The sequence below is a fragment of the Oncorhynchus mykiss genome, chromosome 25 (assembly GCF_057628025.1).
Source record: "Oncorhynchus mykiss isolate SJ-2025 chromosome 25, ASM5762802v1, whole genome shotgun sequence".
In the NCBI taxonomy this organism is placed as follows: Eukaryota; Metazoa; Chordata; class Actinopteri; order Salmoniformes; family Salmonidae; genus Oncorhynchus; species Oncorhynchus mykiss.
The window spans coordinates 57,299,432-57,320,564 of NC_143046.1; the positions used below are offsets into that span (position 1 = coordinate 57,299,432).

At 41.5% G+C, this 21,133-nt stretch overlaps 2 protein-coding genes across 2 annotated transcripts; both read right to left on the bottom strand.

Moving 5' to 3' along the window:
- Positions 1–6,090: 6,090 nt before the first annotated feature.
- LOC110505341 (uncharacterized) lies at positions 6,091–8,695 on the bottom strand. The gene is made up of 5 exons (XM_090220615.1): positions 7,902–8,695; positions 6,936–7,153; positions 6,770–6,826; positions 6,566–6,665; positions 6,091–6,465 (listed from the first exon to the last, which is right to left on the bottom strand). Exons 1-5 carry the CDS (start codon positions 8,611–8,613, stop codon positions 6,293–6,295), a joined length of 1,260 nt encoding a protein of 419 aa, XP_090076741.1. The 5' UTR covers positions 8,614–8,695; the 3' UTR covers positions 6,091–6,292.
- A 10,384-nt stretch (positions 8,696–19,079) lies between these two features.
- Positions 19,080–19,942, bottom strand: LOC149972061 (uncharacterized). Its single transcript, XM_090220616.1, has one exon. The coding sequence runs from the start codon at positions 19,858–19,860 to the stop codon at positions 19,126–19,128; it is 735 nt and encodes a 244-aa protein (XP_090076742.1). The 5' UTR covers positions 19,861–19,942; the 3' UTR covers positions 19,080–19,125.
- Between the last annotated feature and the right edge of the window lie 1,191 nt (positions 19,943–21,133).

The window sequence follows — 21,133 nt, forward strand, 5'->3', positions numbered from 1 at the left end:
AAATATGTCAGTCTCTCGATGTGCAAAACTGATAGAGATACCCCAAGCGACTTACAGCTGTAATCGCAGCAAAAGGTGGCGCTACAAAGTATTAACTTAAGGGGGCTGAATAATTTTGCACGCCCAATATTTCAGTTTTTGATTTGTTAAAAAAGTTTGAAATATTTAATAAATGACGTTCCACTTCATGATTGTGTCCCACTTGTTGTTGATTCTTCACAAAAAAATACAGTTTTATATCTTTATGTTTGAAGCCTGAAATGTGGCAAAAGGTCGCAAAGTTCAAGGGGGCCGAATACTTTCGCAAGGCACTGTATTTATTATGGCCATCGAAAAGTTAGCTATTAAAATCCGATCCTACAATAATATCAAGGGATTAGAAATCCCACCACCTGCCAACCCCTCTTTACACTGCTGCTACTCTCTGTTCATCATATATGCATAGTCACTTTAACCATATTTACATGTACATTCTACCTCAATCAGCCTGACTAACCGGTGTCTGTATGTAGCCTCGCTAGTTTTATAGCCTCACTACTGTATTTTTCACTGTCTTCTTACTGTTGTTTTTATTTCTTAACCTACCTATTGTTCACCTAATACCTTTTTTTTGCACTATTGGTTAGAGCCTGTAAGTAAGCATTTCACTGCGGTATTCGGCGCATGTGACAAATATACTTTGATTTGATTCATGCTGTTCTGTGCTGATGGCTGTTGGAGAGGGCAGCGGCAGCTGAGTGAGATGGGGCCTTTTATGGCCCTGCCTCTGGGAGCCTGTCTGCTTGTGACATGATGAGAGAGTGAGAGGGCCTTCCTGTAAGATATTTTGTGCTACAAACATACTTCTATTTGAAGAGGGTTTTTGACCATTCAGGGACCTACTATCAAACAGTCATGAAATCATCAAAAATGATTGTCTACACAAAAGAATGTGAATGTGGTCACCCCAAATTTTTTTTGCCAAGTTATATGCATGAAAATAAAGATGCTTTAAAATATGTGACATTTTGGAGAGATCTTTGGACAGTATAGGGGCCTCCTAGGCCTTGTTATGGATACATGTCTATTTAGATAGGTTGGTATAAGATATCTGCTCCATTTTTGGGTCCCATGTTGACAAGATGTTGGGGAATCACTGGAGGGAAATATTGACCAACTGAGCATCTCAGTTTACATCTCAATAAACACAATAGGTGTTTTGTTACATTTCAGTATTCTGTGAAATATTTAAAGTGTCATATTGGGATGCAAACTCAAAAATGTAAACTCTATCTGACATGTTACTGTTTTCTTATTTTTAAGCCCCTGACCATGTGTGTGAGGTGTATACAGGATGTACATAAATGGGCATAAACACGTGGCACAGAAAATAAAATATTGACATTTAGGAATTGAAAATGCATCTAAATATATTTTGTTGTGTCTTTTTTTGTTTCTAATATTTTTTATTAAACACACAAGAATGGTGTATAGGTGGTATACAAGACAGGTATACAATTCTTATCTAAACATAAAAGAGCATACAGGAACAACAAGACCCAGAGTTCTGGGTGCAGAACAAATAATACAAAACACGACATACAAAACAAGGACACGTAGAAAGAAAGAGGGAAGATGTCCCCCCCCCCCCCCCCCCCCCCCCCCCAACTGTTCGGGTGGCAGGGCCAGCACATGCTGCCCAAAGGTAGATTAAAATATTACAATTGAGAGTGCGTTAATAAGTACAAATTCACAGCGCCGACTCGTCCAAGTAGGAGAGGAAAGGCTGCCAGATTTGATCAAATGTTGATAATTTATTGTTCAGAATATATCTAATTCTTTCTAAGTGTACAGTATTTGCCAATTCACTGAGCCATAATTTGGTAGAGGGCGCTTCCCTCCTCTTCCAAAACAACAAGATTAGTTTTTTTGCCGAGATGAGACCGTACGAGATTAGTTGTTTTTGGGGGTTGGTTAATCCGTTTAGGGACTCAGTCTCCAAAACTTCAGAGGATCCCAAAAATTCCACTCCAATAACCATGCAAGCTAGAGCATAGGGCAAAGCAGTGGAGTAGTGTACCCTGCGTAGCCTGACATTTATCACATGTATGGGATGTGTCAGGAAATATCCTATGCAGTTTAGTTTTGGAATAGTGTAATCTGTGTAAAACCTTGAATTATATGAGACGATGTCTGGAATTAATGGAGCATGTGTGGATATACTCCAAGCTCTCTTCCCAGTCTGCCACCGAGATGTCAGTCCCTAGTTCTTCCTCCCATTTTGCCTTGATGGCATCAGTGGAAGGTGTGCTAACAGATTGAAAAGCATCATATAGACGCGATATCAGTTTATCGGAGGTGGGGCATATTTTTATGCATCCGTCAAACATGGAAGGTTTGGCATTCCCAAATGTTGGGAGGTGTTTCCTAACGTAGTCTCTAATTTGTAGGTATCTGAAAAAATTACTTCTGGGAAGGTTATAAGTTTCCCTCAGCAACTCAAAGGAAGCAAAGGTCCCTTCTATGTATAAATCCCCTATGGTACTTATCCCCAACTCTCCCCATCGCTCAAAGGTGTTATCAAGGTTAGAAGGGGCAAAGGAGGGATTCCTGGCGACAGGGAGCATGAATGACATTGGTCTAAGCTCAAAGTGGACTTTCATTTGCTTCCAGATTCGGACTGTGCTATGTATGATAGGATTGTTACAATAAAGTGACATCTCCAGATTGACAGGCGACAAAATCACAGCGCCAATAGAGAAGGGGTGACACTCCTCACGCTCCATACTAAGCCAGCTGGATGCCGGAAGTACGTCATCCAGCAGAAACGTAACAATGCGGAGGTTAGCGGCCCAGTAATAAAATATAAAATTTGGGAGAGACAATCCTCCTTCCATCTTGGATTTACAGAGGTGTTTTTTACCTATCCTGTGTGTTTTATAATCCCAGATGAAAGGATTGATAATTGAGTCCAGTTGTTTGTTTTTTTTTGCGACCGTATGGGCATTAATTCACTCTTGTTCTAATTTATTCTGTATCCCGAGAAGGTACCAAACAAATTGATCACATCAAGAATAGCTGGGATACTAGCCTGGGGTTCTGTTACATAGAGGAGGATGTCATCTGCGTATAGGGAGATCTTATTTATAGTATCTTTAGTATTATAGCCGTGTATTGCTGCATGAGATCTAATCGTCTGAGCGAGCGGTTCGATAATTAGGGTGAAGAGCATAGGCGACAGTGCACAACCCTGCCTTGTCCCCCTGTTGAGGTTAAATCGGGTCGACAATGATTGGTTAGTGAGTATTCTGGCACAGGGGTTCCTATATAAAAGCTGGATCCAATTTATGAACCTATCTCCAATATTACATTTCTGTAGGACCTTGAATAGATAGGGCCACTCAACTTGGTCAAAGGCCTTTTCAGCGTCAAGAGATATGACGGCAAGGTCCACGTTGGGTAACCTCTGAGAATACATAATATTGAAGAGGCGCCTGAGATTGAAGAATGAGTTTCTGTTAGGGATAAAGCCGGTCTGATCCGAATGGACCAATTTGCCAATTAAAGTGCTAAGCCTGTTAGCCAGAGTTTTTGCTAAAATCTTTTGGTCTGTATTAAGGAGAGATATTGGTCTGTATGACCCTACCTCTTCTGGATCTTTACCCTTCTTATGTATAACTGTAATGAACGCTTCGCCCAATTTTTCAGTTTTTGATTTGTTAAAAAAGTTTGAAATATCCAATAAATGTCGTTCCACTTCATGATTGTGTCCCACTTGTTGTTGATTCTTCACAAAAAAATACAGTTTTATATCTTCATGTTTGAAGCCTGAAATGTGGCAAAAGGTCGCAAAGTTCAAGGGGGCCGAATACTTTCGCAAGGCACTGTACATACATACACACATACATACATACATATAGATACACATACGTATATATACATATATATACATACACACACACACACACACACACATATACATACATATACATGTATGTATACATACCCACACAAAAAAATCATATATAAAAATATATATTTAAAGAATATGTATATACATCCATATGCACATATACACATACAAACATTCATACCCCAGAATAACAGTCTACACTGATTTAAAATATACACATACATAATACTAAAATGCTAAGAGAAAATAGTAATAAAGTACAAATAGTAATTATATGTACGCACACCTACACAGACATAAGCACTACAGAGGGCTGGTGGGACTCTAGTCGGGAGAGAGAGGCCCACGGCCAGAGAAAGGCAGAACGGCACAAAACATCAACCTGCTAACCAGGTGTCTGCCCCCTCCCAACCATCACCCCCAGTCCCCTGCAAGCAATAAATAAATGGTATGGTAGTAAGAATAATGTAAGGATTGTAAAATAAATAACGAAACAAAACAAAAGTGGGGGAATATAAGTATATCCGTCCGAAGGTGTCAGTGATCAAACCTGGAAGTAAAAAATATGCATCGCTCTGAGCACAGCCGGGATGAAAGTGAATGTAACGTTCATTGAGAGCTCTGACCGCCATCCATTGGTCTGCTCAGCGTCTTACATGTTCGGTAGCCCTTGTTGAGCCCGTTTAATACGTTTTCACCCAATATGGTATAGTATGGATTCGAGTCCATGAGCAGACCCTAACACGCAATAACAAGGCACTCTAACCTGTACGGGGGATTGGTGTATATCCCCGGATAAACTTCTCTGCGTCCAAAACCGAGGAGAGCCAAATCTTCTCACCGGAAGGCGGGGTAATTTTTAGTCTTGCAGGGAAGAGTAAGGCTGGGCGAAGATGGAGTTTGTAGAGTTTGGTCATGACATCTCTGTAGTCGGCGCGATACTTTGCCACATCGGGCGCATAATCCTCATAGACACGGAATGGATGCTCTTTATGTGACAGGTTGCCCCTCATTCGAGCTTCACGCAGGATAAGATCCTTGGTCTTGAAACTGTGACAACAGATGATTTTACTGGGCGAGGACGTTTGCCCGGTCCAGGCACTGGGACAAGGGAGCGATGTGCGCGGTCCAGCTGGGGATCCGAATCCAAAACATCCGATCCCATTGCATCCTTCAATAGCTTGGCGAAGAAGTCGGTGGGGCGAGAGCCCGCCTCTACCCCCTCTGCCAGACCAACAACGCGAAGGTTATTACGTCTGGATCGGCCCTCCAGGTCCACCACTTTTCACAGAAAGCGTCTGCACAGTATCCTGCAATGACGTGCATAGCTTCTCTAACTCGTCGATCCTACCAGCGTTGAATTCAGAAGCTTTCTCAAGGTCCACAATACTCTGGCCATGCGAAGCGACCGTTCGAATGATGCTCTCGATTTTGGTGTCCAGTTCAGCAATAGAGGCCTTAAGATCCTCAGCTATAGCAACACGTAGCTCCCCCAAAGCCCGGGTAAGTTCTGTAAGTGTCACGTTGTGCCTCCCGCCATGTCTGTCTCGTTGTTTAGTGGGGAGTAGGCCTCCGCTGTGGATTTATTGTCCTTTGGTCGCTTATTACTCGGCATTTTCATATAGAAAGTTACCTTGTATTAGAAATAAACGTTTGTTGTAAAAAGTGCCATAAAGTAGGTTAAATTAGATTATTTCGCAAAAAAGTTGCAGGAGCCTCTCACGCACAGCCGTTCACTCCAACATGCTAGCTCCGCCCCCCCGTTGTGTCTTTTTTTAACAAGGCAAGGTTAATTAAGAACAAATTCTTATTTTCAATGATGGCCTATGAACAGTGCAGAACTGAGAGCAGAACGACAGATTTGTACCTTGTCAACTTGGGGGTTTGAACTTGCAACCTTCAGGTTACTAGTCCAACGCTCTAACCACTAGGCTACCCTGCCGCCATCTATGTAATACATAAATAAAATGTTTTTGTTTTGTTTAAATATGTGTATAAAATATACTTTCCTGTACAGTAAGTAAATGTAAGAAATCCAGAAAGCATGAAAAAATGTTTTTGTAATGTCTAAAATAAAATATATGCATATAATATTTATTTGTCTGTACAGTAAGTAACGTAAATGCAGAAGCAATAAGAATTGTAAATGATGATAGAACACATCAAATTCATGTGAACATGAGGACACAAAGGAGATATTTAATTAATAGATCATATTTTAATACATTTTTAATGCTGAAAAAAATCAATGTATGGCAAATTCAATTTGGGAAAATGGCCTGTTGGACAAAAATGAAAAATAGTTAACATCCTTGCTACTTCAGCCATTTGCTATGTTAAAGTCAAATCACAGTTAATGATGAATGGATACAATTTGGAAAGATTTTCCAGAGTCATACCTCAGTAGTGTAGAGTGTCAGGTGGCACAACCATTGGTGCCATGAGGTCAAAGTGTGAAGGAGGGAGCAAGCCAGAGAGCTGTCTAGGAAGCAGTCCAGCCCCATGGCTTGGAGGCTTTGAGTTGGTCCCATCATTGTAATGCATTGTGGGGTATCTGCTGCCCCATAGACCTGCTGGCAGTGGGAAAGGTGTTAGCGAGGAGACCACCAGGGACATCTATGATTGGCTGACACAGTCTTGGTTAAACCACATGTATTCTAAAGCAATATTCACCTGCTTTCATAGAGTAGGGATTCACTCCTTTGGGGACACTGCCAGTGTTCCCCTGATATCCATGTGTCCCCATCGGTGGAGGTGGTGGTACACACTTGTTCTGTAAAACACATCAACACATTTTCCAAATTGTTGGTAATATTAGCACAGTTGAAATACAATGGTTGTTCACTGTTTTTAATTGAATTTAATTTAAGTGTGTACTTCAGCCTTGGGCTCAGTTTTGTTAACCCATCTGTGCAGAGTTGGATCCCAGACAATCTGAGGAAGAAGAGATTAGCAATGTGAAGCAAGCCACAATTTATTTTTATTTTTTAAATCCACTCAATTGTCTCTACATAGAATATAGTGTTAATAACCAGTTCCTTACAGATCTGTCTTTGTCCTCAGGTAGATGAACCTCCTTCTTGTTAGCTCTTCCACTCCCAAAGACCCAGCTGAGCCAGCCTCCACTGTTATTGTGAACAGCAGGGGTCTCGGGCTCAGCCACCGGCCGGGTGCCAGTCTGGAACTGAGGGTTGGCATCGGAGTGTTCCGGCTTGGTGATGGACATCATAGCAGGATGCTCAACATATCTAAGTCGGACATCTGTAATAAGTGGGAGAAGTCAGGCCACTCTGCTCATGTCACCATACAGAACAATTACTAGCTGACAGGTAGGAACGTCTTGCTCTGATACTCTGTTTACAACCCAATCTTAACCTACATGCAGTCACAGGGATTACTGGGAGGTTACTCCAGGACTCTGCCACCGCATTGTTTTGGTTGCAAAATTAACAATTCCCTGCATATTATGTGAGGGCTTACAAATGTGACCAATCACCAAACTATTTCTGCATAAAATAGTCACATCACAATATTATCGCATAGAACTGACAATTACCACAGTACAAAAAGAGTGCTCGCAATTTCAACCAATCACCGCACATTTACTGCATAATATGGTTCAATCAAGCGACACATCAACACAGTTTTTTCCCTTGTCAGTGCATTTTTGCAACAAATTGGACAAAACAATTGCATATTGCAATGCAAAATGTCATAATTGTCGCTGCAAAATCTAGCATATTTATCCGCAAATATGAAAAAAATCCATGTGAAATCCTGGAGAGATTCACTGGAGTATGAAAATGTATAGACTCACTACTGTACGTCGCTCTGGATAACAGTGTCTGCTAAATGACTCAAATGTAAAAGTACAATGGAGCTAAAAATTTTTATGTAGAAAATGCATGAAAGTATTACAGCTATACACTCACATGAGCCATACATTTGATCTATCACAACTTATTCTCACAATAGTAATTTCTTTACTAATTAGGTAAGGTTAAGTGACCTCTTCTCTTGGAATAGAAATCCACAGGTGGAGTACACGCTCCACCATCCCATTTCCGCAGTGGTGCCAACATGGGGATGATGGAAGGTGGTTGTGGATGAATGTTTTCATTCTTCACAGGGACACTGGCTGTGAGGAGGATCTCCTCCCTCTCTTCAGGGATGAGGCCTGATGCTCGGAAGATCCCCTCCCTCTGTGCAGGGACACTGGCTGTTTGGAGGATACCCTCCCTTGGTGGCGGGATGAGGCCTGATGCTCGGAAGATCCCCTCCCTCTGTGCAGGGACACTGGCTGTTTGGATAATACCCATCAGGTGGATCAACTCCTTTTGTGCAGAAATGAGGCCTGATGCTCGGAGGATCTTCTCCTTTCGCACAGTGACAGTAGCTGCAGTAGCTGCTGGAAGAATCCCCTCCCTCTGTGCAGGGACACTGGCTGTGAGGCGGATGTCCTCCCTCTCTTCAGGGATGAGGCCTGATGCTCGGAAGATCTCCTCCCTCTGCACAGTGATGTTAGCTGCTGGGAGAATCCCCTTCCTCTGTGAAGGGACACTGGCTGTTTGGAGGATACCCTCCCTCTGTGACAGGATGAGGCCTGATGCTCGGAGCATTTCCTCCCTCTGTGACGGGATGAGGCCTGATGCTCGGAGGATCTCCTCCCTCTGCACAGCAAATTCGGCTGCTGTGGTGATCTGCAGGTATAAATAGAGCATAAATTAATTCCCTAAAAAATCAACCACTTGGAATCTATAACATCATTACACTGAGTGTATTAAACATTAAGAACACCTTCTCTTTCAGTGACATAGACAAAGCAGGTGAAAGCTATAATCCCTTATTGATGTGAATTGTTAAATCTTTTTCTCAGTGTAGATGAAGGGGGGGGGGGGGGGGGGGGGCAGGTTAAAGAATGATTTTTAGACAATTGAGACATGGATTGTGTATGTGTGTCATTCAGAGGGTGAATGGGCAAGACCAAAGATTTAAGTCCCTTTGAACAGAGTATGGTAGTATGTGCCAGGTGCACCGGTTTGGGTCAAGAACTGCAATGCTGTTGGGTTTTTCAGCTCAACAGTTTTCCCTGAGTATCAACAATGGTCCACCACCAAAGGGGGGAAACTCAATAGGAAGGTGTTGTTAATGTTTTGTTCACTCAGTGTAGATCAATCCCTAGCATATACTTCCATTTGCATGTGTACTGATACTGTAAATACACAAATTATATTAATGTTATCTACAATATATTATAATACCGTAAGTCTCCCTGCTGCAGGGGCATTTCCTCCTACAATTTTGAGCTGATTTTCTTCACTTTAGCAATATTTTGTATCTTTGTTAATTTTAATTGTAATTGTGTTTGGAAAGGTACTGTTACTACAGGAGATGATGCTATCATAAAGCATTTGATGTAAGTATGTAGGACAATTACCCATAATGCTCACTGACTGAACATTCAAAATTACCATGGCAATTATTGACGCATTCACATGCTTTCGGAAACTTGGAACCTCAGAGTTAAAATGAATGTAAGTTATTAGCGTAGAGCTTCCTACTGGTTGATTCTGATACTTCACAAGTGGGAAACCTGAAATCCTCATTCCATAACGAGTTAGCGAGTCAGAGAGTCAGAAATGTCTGAATTTTCTAGTTCCGACTTGAAGGGCCTTCTATGATGTAGGGCAGGTCAGTAACCAAATGGGCTCCAGCAGCTTGTCGCTAGGCACATCCATCCAGGTCAATTCTATGGCCGCCGGGTCACCTGGCGAGCACGGGGTCAGAATGTCATCCACCATCAACTGACTGGTGGCACAGGATGTCCCTCGCACCTAGAGTACCATCACAAACAACAAAATATCTTAAAATCTCCTAAATTGTAGAGAAAGAGATACACCTTTAATGTGCTGTACAAGAGTGGACTTCAATAGTTACCATACAGTATTAGTAGAAACGTTTTAAATAAATCACAAATGACTGAAATGACAGTATAGACAGAGAGATACAATGCCAAAACAGTGTGTGTTATTTGCAAGGAAACTGTCCCTGTTTGTAAATAATTAACATCTGAGCATGGTACTTTCAAGTTAGGCCTACCTTTCCACCCCAGACCGAGTAGGCCTACTGACGCAGAAAAATGTAAGCTTCAACTGCTGGCTAATCTTCTTCCTTGGCTTAACCCAACGAGAGGTCACAAGTGTTTCCCTAAAAGCTGTCTGGGTTTAAATGTATTTTATTGTACAGAATGTGAATAGCTTAATCAATTGATAGTGTCAGATTCGATTATATCCAAAGCAAATGAAACAACAATATCCCCATATGCATCAGAGTCACGTCTTTCCCAGTTATTCCTATTTTACAGCTTGTTTCTAGCATTAAGAATCGCGGACCAAAGTGTTGTTATAGATAACTGTATATAATCACATCTGTTTAATTTTCCTCAAAATATTAAACTAATAGTGGGTAGCACTGTACTTTTTGCCCTTTTCTTTAAGAAAAGGTAGGCCTATGGCATACCCTCTCATACACACTAACTTCAAGTCTTAACAGACACAGAGGTGGGCTATTTAAAGAGTGCATGGCGGGTGGAGGAATTGACTAACATATCTATGGATATAGCAGCCTATAGCCTAATTTCATCAGTCAAACCGGTAGGCCTGCCTCTTATTTCTTAAATAGGAAGAAATAGGCTCCAACACATATCCCTAATTAAAATTAAGACGTTTAAAATGAATGATGTTTACTCCAATTTGCCTACTTTCAGCACCATGAGCTGTCCATTTCCGATTGATTGTGCCGTGGCGGCACCTTCAAGTTTCAGCACCATAAGTTACCGTAAGTTACTTGAATCTGACTTCTTGTGAGGTCAATAACTCTGATAAACCTCTTTTGATATCCTCAGAGGACCGTTATTAGCATGTTTTAACCACTCCTTCATTATTACTGAAACACGATTCAAAGTGGTAAATATAAAGATCCAGTCCATAAAAAAATTGGAGGCCCCTTAAACTTCAGTGTTGTGATGCAAAAATGCTAGCAAAATGTATAGCGCATAGAATTAAAAAGGTATTGTCGGACATTATTAATTCTAATCAGACAGGTTTTTTACATGGACAATATATTGGAGATCATATACAGCAAGTACTGCAACCAATAGAACACTATGAAAAATCAGGGAAACCAGGCCTGCTATTCATAGCTGACTTTTAAAAGGCTTTTCATAAAGTACGACTGGAGTTTATATATTAATGCCTGGAACATTTCAATTTTGGACAATCTCTTATAAAATGGGTTAAAATCATGTATAGTAACCCTATGTGAAAAATAGTTGTACGGATGTACTCTGAGAGTCGGGAAGCAAGTTCAGGGAATGAATACATTTAATTAATAAATAAATGAACAAAACAAGGAACACAAACAGCGCACTGACATGAAACAGCAACAATGACTAATGGGGGTAGAAACCAAAGGGAGGGACATATAAAGGGCAGGTAATCAAGGAGGTGATGGAGTCCAGGTGAGTGTCATAATGCGTGTAAGGCTGGTGACAGGTGTGCGCCATAACGAACAGCCTGGTGACCTAGAGGCCGGAGAGGGAGCACATGTGACAATAGTAAATAATGGCTACTTCTCATAAAAGAAGGTTGTCCACTATCGGCATATCTATTTATTATGGCCATCGAAAAGTTAGCTATTAAAATCCGATCCTACAATAATATCAAGGGATTAGAAATCCCACCACCTGCCAACCCCTCTTTACACTGCTGCTACTCTCTGTTCATCATATATGCATAGTCACTTTAACCATATTTACATGTACATTCTACCTCAATCAGCCTGACTAACCGGTGTCTGTATGTAGCCTCGCTAGTTTTATAGCCTCACTACTGTATTTTTCACTGTCTTCTTACTGTTGTTTTTATTTCTTAACCTACCTATTGTTCACCTAATACCTTTTTTTTGCACTATTGGTTAGAGCCTGTAAGTAAGCATTTCACTGCGGTATTCGGCGCATGTGACAAATATACTTTGATTTGATTCATGCTGTTCTGTGCTGATGGCTGTTGGAGAGGGCAGCGGCAGCTGAGTGAGATGGGGCCTTTTATGGCCCTGCCTCTGGGAGCCTGTCTGCTTGTGACATGATGAGAGAGTGAGAGGGCCTTCCTGTAAGATATTTTGTGCTACAAACATACTTCTATTTGAAGAGGGTTTTTGACCATTCAGGGACCTACTATCAAACAGTCATGAAATCATCAAAAATGATTGTCTACACAAAAGAATGTAAATTTGGTTAAAAAAAAACATTTTTTTTGCCAAGTTATATGCATGAAAATAAAGATGCTTTAAAATATGTGACATTTTGGAGAGATCTTTGGACAGTATAGGGGCCTCCTAGGCCTTGTTATGGATACATGTCTATTTAGATAGGTTGGTATAAGATATCTGCTCCATTTTTGGGTCCCATGTTGACAAGATGTTGGGGAATCACTGGAGGGAAATATTGACCAACTGAGCATCTCAGTTTACATCTCAATAAACACAATAGGTGTTTTGTTACATTTCAGTATTCTGTGAAATATTTAAAGTGTCATATTGGGATGCAAACTCAAAAATGTAAACTCTATCTGACATGTTACTGTTTTCTTATTTTTAAGCCCCTGACCATGTGTGTGAGGTGTATACAGGATGTACATAAATGGGCATAAACACGTGGCACAGAAAATAAAATATTGACATTTAGGAATTGAAAATGCATCTAAATATATTTTGTTGTGTCTTTTTTTGTTTCTAATATTTTTTATTAAACACACAAGAATGGTGTATAGGTGGTATACAAGACAGGTATACAATTCTTATCTAAACATAAAAGAGCATACAGGAACAACAAGACCCAGAGTTCTGGGTGCAGAACAAATAATACAAAACACGACATACAAAACAAGGACACGTAGAAAGAAAGAGGGAAGATGTCCCCCCTATCCCCCCCCCCCCAACTGTTCGGGTGGCAGGGCCAGCACATGCTGCCCAAAGGTAGATTAAAATATTACAATTGAGAGTGCGTTAATAAGTACAAATTCACAGCGCCGACTCGTCCAAGTAGGAGAGGAAAGGCTGCCAGATTTGATCAAATGTTGATAATTTATTGTTCAGAATATATCTAATTCTTTCTAAGTGTACAGTATTTGCCAATTCACTGAGCCATAATTTGGTAGAGGGCGCTTCCCTCCTCTTCCAAAACAACAAGATTAGTTTTTTTGCCGAGATGAGACCGTACGAGATTAGTTGTTTTTGGGGGTTGGTTAATCCGTTTAGGGACTCAGTCTCCAAAACTTCAGAGAGGATCCCAAAAATTCCACTCCAATAACCATGCAAGCTAGAGCATAGGGCAAAGCAGTGGAGTAGTGTACCCTGCGTAGCCTGACATTTATCACATGTATGGGATGTGTCAGGAAATATCCTATGCAGTTTAGTTTTGGAATAGTGTAATCTGTGTAAAACCTTGAATTATATGAGACGATGTCTGGAATTAATGGAGCATGTGTGGATATACTCCAAGCTCTCTTCCCAGTCTGCCACCGAGATGTCAGTCCCTAGTTCTTCCTCCCATTTTGCCTTGATGGCATCAGTGGAAGGTGTGCTAACAGATTGAAAAGCATCATATAGACGCGATATCAGTTTATCGGAGGTGGGGCATATTTTTATGCATCCGTCAAACATGGAAGGTTTGGCATTCCCAAATGTTGGGAGGTGTTTCCTAACGTAGTCTCTAATTTGTAGGTATCTGAAAAAATTACTTCTGGGAAGGTTATAAGTTTCCCTCAGCAACTCAAAGGAAGCAAAGGTCCCTTCTATGTATAAATCCCCTATGGTACTTATCCCCAACTCTCCCCATCGCTCAAAGGTGTTATCAAGGTTAGAAGGGGCAAAGGAGGGATTCCTGGCGACAGGGAGCATGAATGACATTGGTCTAAGCTCAAAGTGGACTTTCATTTGCTTCCAGATTCGGACTGTGCTATGTATGATAGGATTGTTACAATAAAGTGACATCTCCAGATTGACAGGCGACAAAATCACAGCGCCAATAGAGAAGGGGTGACACTCCTCACGCTCCATACTAAGCCAGCTGGATGCCGGAAGTACGTCATCCAGCAGAAACGTAACAATGCGGAGGTTAGCGGCCCAGTAATAAAATATAAAATTTGGGAGAGACAATCCTCCTTCCATCTTGGATTTACAGAGGTGTTTTTTACCTATCCTGTGTGTTTTATAATCCCAGATGAAAGGATTGATAATTGAGTCCAGTTGTTTGTTTTTTTTTGCGACCGTATGGGCATTAATTCACTCTTGTTCTAATTTATTCTGTATCCCGAGAAGGTACCAAACAAATTGATCACATCAAGAATAGCTGGGATACTAGCCTGGGGTTCTGTTACATAGAGGAGGATGTCATCTGCGTATAGGGAGATCTTATTTATAGTATCTTTAGTATTATAGCCGTGTATTGCTGCATGAGATCTAATCGTCTGAGCGAGCGGTTCGATAATTAGGGTGAAGAGCATAGGCGACAGTGCACAACCCTGCCTTGTCCCCCTGTTGAGGTTAAATCGGGTCGACAATGATTGGTTAGTGAGTATTCTGGCACAGGGGTTCCTATATAAAAGCTGGATCCAATTTATGAACCTATCTCCAATATTACATTTCTGTAGGACCTTGAATAGATAGGGCCACTCAACTTGGTCAAAGGCCTTTTCGGCGTCAAGAGATATGACGGCAAGGTCCACGTTGGGTAACCTCTGAGAAGACATAATATTGAAGAGGCGCCTGAGATTGAAGAATGAGTTTCTGTTAGGGATAAAGCCGGTCTGATCCGAATGGACCAATTTGCCAATTAAAGTGCTAAGCCTGTTAGCCAGAGTTTTTGCTAAAATCTTTTGGTCTGTATTAAGGAGAGATATTGGTCTGTATGACCCTACCTCTTCTGGATCTTTACCCTTCTTATGTATAACTGTAATGAACGCTTCGCCCAATTTTTCAGTTTTTGATTTGTTAAAAAAGTTTGAAATATCCAATAAATGTCGTTCCACTTCATGATTGTGTCCCACTTGTTGTTGATTCTTCACAAAAAAATACAGTTTTATATCTTCATGTTTGAAGCCTGAAATGTGGCAAAAGGTCGCAAAGTTCAAGGGGGCCGAATACTTTCGCAAGGCACTGTACATACATACACACATACATACATACATATAGATACACATACGTATATATACATATATATACATACACACACACACACACACACACATATACATACATATACATGTATGTATACATACCCACACAAAAAAATCATATATAAAAATATATATTTAAAGAATATGTATATACATCCATATGCACATATACACATACAAACATTCATACCCCAGAATAACAGTCTACACTGATTTAAAATATACACATACATAATACTAAAATGCTAAGAGAAAATAGTAATAAAGTACAAATAGTAATTATATGTACGCACACCTACACAGACATAAGCACTACAGAGGGCTGGTGGGACTCTAGTCGGGAGAGAGAGGCCCACGGCCAGAGAAAGGCAGAACGGCACAAAACATCAACCTGCTAACCAGGTGTCTGCCCCCTCCCAACCATCACCCCCAGTCCCCTGCAAGCAATAAATAAATGGTATGGTAGTAAGAATAATGTAAGGATTGTAAAATAAATAACGAAACAAAACAAAAGTGGGGGAATATAAGTATATCCGTCCGAAGGTGTCAGTGATCAAACCTGGAAGTAAAAAATATGCATCGCTCTGAGCACAGCCGGGATGAAAGTGAATGTAACGTTCATTGAGAGCTCTGACCGCCATCCATTGGTCTGCTCAGCGTCTTACATGTTCGGTAGCCCTTGTTGAGCCCGTTTAATACGTTTTCACCCAATATGGTATAGTATGGATTCGAGTCCATGAGCAGACCCTAACACGCAATAACAAGGCACTCTAACCTGTACGGGGGATTGGTGTATATCCCCGGATAAACTTCTCTGCGTCCAAAACCGAGGAGAGCCAAATCTTCTCACCGGAAGGCGGGGTAATTCTTAGTCTTGCAGGGAAGAGTAAGGCTGGGCGAAGATGGAGTTTGTAGAGTTTGGTCATGACATCTCTGTAGTCGGCGCGATACTTTGCCACATCGGGCGCATAATCCTCATAGACACGGAATGGATGCTCTTTATGTGACAGGTTGCCCCTCATTCGAGCTTCACGCAGGATAAGATCCTTGGTCTTGAAACTGTGACAACAGATGATTTTACTGGGCGAGGACGTTTGCCCGGTCCAGGCACTGGGACAAGGGAGCGATGTGCGCGGTCCAGCTGGGGATCCGAATCCAAAACATCCGATCCCATTGCATCCTTCAATAGCTTGGCGAAGAAGTCGGTGGGGCGAGAGCCCGCCTCTACCCCCTCTGCCAGACCAACAACGCGAAGGTTATTACGTCTGGATCGGCCCTCCAGGTCCACCACTTTTCACAGAAAGCGTCTGCACAGTATCCTGCAATGACGTGCATAGCTTCTCTAACTCGTCGATCCTACCAGCGTTGAATTCAGAAGCTTTCTCAAGGTCCACAATACTCTGGCCATGCGAAGCGACCGTTCGAATGATGCTCTCGATTTTGGTGTCCAGTTCAGCAATTAAGATCCTTATTAAGATCCTCAGCTATAGCAACACGTAGCTCCCCCAAAGCCCGGGTAAGTTCTGTAAGTGTCACGTTGTGCCTCCCGCCATGTCTGTCTCGTTGTTTAGTGGGGAGTAGGCCTCCGCTGTGGATTTATTGTCCTTTGGTCGCTTATTACTCGGCATTTTCATATAGAAAGTTACCTTGTATTAGAAATAAACGTTTGTTGTAAAAAGTGCCATAAAGTAGGTTAAATTAGATTATTTCGCAAAAAAGTTGCAGGAGCCTCTCACGCACAGCCGTTCACTCCAACATGCTAGCTCCGCCCCCCCGTTGTGTCTTTTTTTAACAAGGCAAGGTTAATTAAGAACAAATTCTTATTTTCAATGATGGCCTAGGAACAGTGCAGAACTGAGAGCAGAACGACAGATTTGTACCTTGTCAACTTGGGGGTTTGAACTTGCAACCTTCAGGTTACTAGTCCAACGCTCTAACCACTAGGCTACCCTGCCGCCATCTATGTAATACATAAATAAAATGTTTTTGTTTTGTTTAAATATGTGTATAAAATATACTTTCCTGTACAGTAAGTAAATGTAAGAAATCCAGAAAGCATGAAAAAATGTTTTTGTAATGTCTAAAATAAAATATATGCATATAATATTTATTTGTCTGTACAGTAAGTAACGTAAATGCAGAAGCAATAAGAATTGTAAATGATGATAGAACACATCAAATTCATGTGAACATGAGGACACAAAGGAGATATTTAATTAATAGATCATATTTTAATACATTTTTAATGCTGAAAAAAATCAATGTATGGCAAATTCAATTTGGGAAAATGGCCTGTTGGACAAAAATGAAAAATAGTTAACATCCTTGCTACTTCAGCCATTTGCTATGTTAAAGTCAAATCACAGTTAATGATGAATGGATACAATTTGGAAAGATTTTCCAGAGTCATACCTCAGTAGTGTAGAGTGTCAGGTGGCACAACCATTGGTGCCATGAGGTCAAAGTGTGAAGGAGGGAGCAAGCCAGAGAGCTGTCTAGGAAGCAGTCCAGCCCCATGGCTTGGAGGCTTTGAGTTGGTCCCATCATTGTAATGCATTGTGGGGTATCTGCTGCCCCATAGACCTGCTGGCAGTGGGAAAGGTGTTAGCGAGGAGACCACCAGGGACATCTATGATTGGCTGACACAGTCTTGGTTAAACCACATGTATTCTAAAGCAATATTCACCTGCTTTCATAGAGTAGGGATTCACTCCTTTGGGGACACTGCCAGTGTTCCCCTGATATCCATGTGTCCCCATCGGTGGAGGTGGTGGTACACACTTGTTCTGTAAAACACATCAACACATTTTCCAAATTGTTGGTAATATTAGCACAGTTGAAATACAATGGTTGTTCACTGTTTTTAATTGAATTTAATTTAAGTGTGTACTTCAGCCTTGGGCTCAGTTTTGTTAACCCATCTGTGCAGAGTTGGATCCCAGACAATCTGAGGAAGAAGAGATTAGCAATGTGAAGCAAGCCACAATTTATTTTTATTTTTTAAATCCACTCAATTGTCTCTACATAGAATATAGTGTTAATAACCAGTTCCTTACAGATCTGTCTTTGTCCTCAGGTAGATGAACCTCCTTCTTGTTAGCTCTTCCACTCCCAAAGACCCAGCTGAGCCAGCCTCCACTGTTATTGTGAACAGCAGGGGTCTCGGGCTCAGCCACCGGCCGGGTGCCAGTCTGGAACTGAGGGTTGGCATCGGAGTGTTCCGGCTTGGTGATGGACATCATAGCAGGATGCTCAACATATCTAAGTCGGACATCTGTAATAAGTGGGAGAAGTCAGGCCACTCTGCTCATGTCACCATACAGAACAATTACTAGCTGACAGGTAGGAACGTCTTGCTCTGATACTCTGTTTACAACCCAATCTTAACCTACATGCAGTCACAGGGATTACTGGGAGGTTACTCCAGGACTCTGCCACCGCATTGTTTTGGTTGCAAAATGAACAATTCCCTGCATATTATGTGAGGGCTTACAAATGTGACCAATCACCAAACTATTTCTGCATAAAATAGTCACATCACAATATTATCGCATAGAACTGACAATTACCACAGTACAAAAAGAGGGCTCGCAATTTCAACCAATCACCGCACATTTACTGCATAATATGGTTCAATCAAGCGACACATCAACACAGTTTTTTCCCTTGTCAGTGCATTTTTGCAACAAATTGGACAAAACAATTGCATATTGCAATGCAAAATGTCATAATTGTCGCTGCAAAATCTAGCATATTTATCCGCAAATATGAAAAAAATCCATGTGAAATCCTGGAGAGATTCACTGGAGTATGAAAATGTATAGACTCACTACTGTACGTCGCTCTGGATAACAGTGTCTGCTAAATGACTCAAATGTAAAAGTACAATGGAGCTAAAAAATTTTATGTAGAAAATGCATGAAAGTATTACAGCTATACACTCACATGAGCCATACATTTGATCTATCACAACTTATTCTCACAATAGTAATTTCTTTACTAATTAGGTAAGGTTAAGTGACCTCTTCTCTTGGAATAGAAATCCACAGGTGGAGTACACGCTCCACCATCCCATTTCCGCAGTGGTGCCAACATGGGGATGATGGAAGGTGGTTGTGGATGAATGTTTTCATTCTTCACAGGGACACTGGCTGTGAGGAGGATCTCCTCCCTCTCTTCAGGGATGAGGCCTGATGCTCGGAAGATCCCCTCCCTCTGTGCAGGGACACTGGCTGTTTGGAGGATACCCTCCCTTGGTGGCGGGATGAGGCCTGATGCTCGGAAGATCCCCTCCCTCTGTGCAGGGACACTGGCTGTTTGGATAATACCCATCAGGTGGATCAACTCCTTTTGTGCAGAAATGAGGCCTGATGCTCGGAGGATCTTCTCCTTTCGCACAGTGACAGTAGCTGCAGTAGCTGCTGGAAGAATCCCCTCCCTCTGTGCAGGGACACTGGCTGTGAGGCGGATGTCCTCCCTCTCTTCAGGGATGAGGCCTGATGCTCGGAAGATCTCCTCCCTCTGCACAGTGATGTTAGCTGCTGGGAGAATCCCCTTCCTCTGTGAAGGGACACTGGCTGTTTGGAGGATACCCTCCCTCTGTGACAGGATGAGGCCTGATGCTCGGAGCATTTCCTCCCTCTGTGACGGGATGAGGCCTGATGCTCGGAGGATCTCCTCCCTCTGCACAGCAAATTCGGCTGCTGTGGTGATCTGCAGGTATAAATAGAGCATAAATTAATTCCCTAAAAAATCAACCACTTGGAATCTATAACATCATTACACTGAGTGTATTAAACATTAAGAACACCTTCTCTTTCAGTGACATAGACAAAGCAGGTGAAAGCTATAATCCCTTATTGATGTGAATTGTTAAATCTTTTTCTCAGTGTAGATGAAGGGGGGGGGGGGGGGGGGGGGCAGGTTAAAGAATGATTTTTAGACAATTGAGACATGGATTGTGTATGTGTGTCATTCAGAGGGTGAATGGGCAAGACCAAAGATTTAAGTCCCTTTGAACAGAGTATGGTAGTATGTGCCAGGTGCACCGGTTTGGGTCAAGAACTGCAATGCTGTTGGGTTTTTCAGCTCAACAGTTTTCCCTGAGTATCAACAATGGTCCACCACCAAAGGGGGGAAACTCAATAGGAAGGTGTTGTTAATGTTTTGTTCACTCAGTGTAGATCAATCCCTAGCATATACTTTCATTTGCATGTGTACTGATACTGTAAATACACAAATTATATTAATGTTATCTACAATATATTATAATACCGTAAGTCTCCCTGCTGCAGGGGCATTTCCTCCTACAATTTTGAGCTGATTTTCTTCACTTTAGCAATATTTTGTATCTTTGTTAATTTTAATTGTAATTGTGTTTGGAAAGGTACTGTTACTACAGGAGATGATGCTATCATAAAGCATTTGATGTAAGTATGTAGGACAATTACCCATAATGCTCACTGACTGAACATTCAAAATTACCATGGCAATTATTGACGCATTCACATGCTTTCGGAAACTTGGAACCTCAGAGTTAAAATGAATGTAAGTTATTAGCGTAGAGCTTCCTACTGGTTGATTCTGATACTTCACAAGTGGGAAACCTGAAATCCTCATTCCATAACGAGTTAGCGAGTCAGAGAGTCAGAAATGTCTGAATTTTCTAGTTCCGACTTGAAGGGCCTTCTATGATGTAGGGCAGGTCAGTAACCAAATGGGCTCCAGCAGCTTGTCGCTAGGCACATCCATCCAGGTCAATTCTATGGCCGCCGGGTCACCTGGCGAGCACGGGGTCAGAATGTCATCCACCATCAACTGACTGGTGGCACAGGATGTCCCTCGCACCTAGAGTACCATCACAAACAACAAAATATCTTAAAATCTCCTAAATTGTAGAGAAAGAGATACACCTTTAATGTGCTGTACAAGAGTGGACTTCAATAGTTACCATACAGTATTAGTAGAAACGTTTTAAATAAATCACAAATGACTGAAATGACAGTAT

Coding starts and splice junctions, on each gene's coding strand:
- LOC110505341 (XM_090220615.1), bottom strand. CDS start 8,613: ATGCTCTATTTATACCTGCAGATCACCACAGCAGCCGAATTTGCTGTG. Junction 7,154..7,901: donor TTTCTATTCCAAGAGAAGAG/GTCACTTAACCT, acceptor CACTTATTACAG/ATGTCCGACTTAGATATGTT. Junction 6,466..6,565: donor TCCCTACTCTATGAAAGCAG/GTGAATATTGCT, acceptor TCCCACTGCCAG/CAGGTCTATGGGGCAGCAGA.
- LOC149972061 (XM_090220616.1), bottom strand. CDS start 19,860: ATGCTCTATTTATACCTGCAGATCACCACAGCAGCCGAATTTGCTGTG.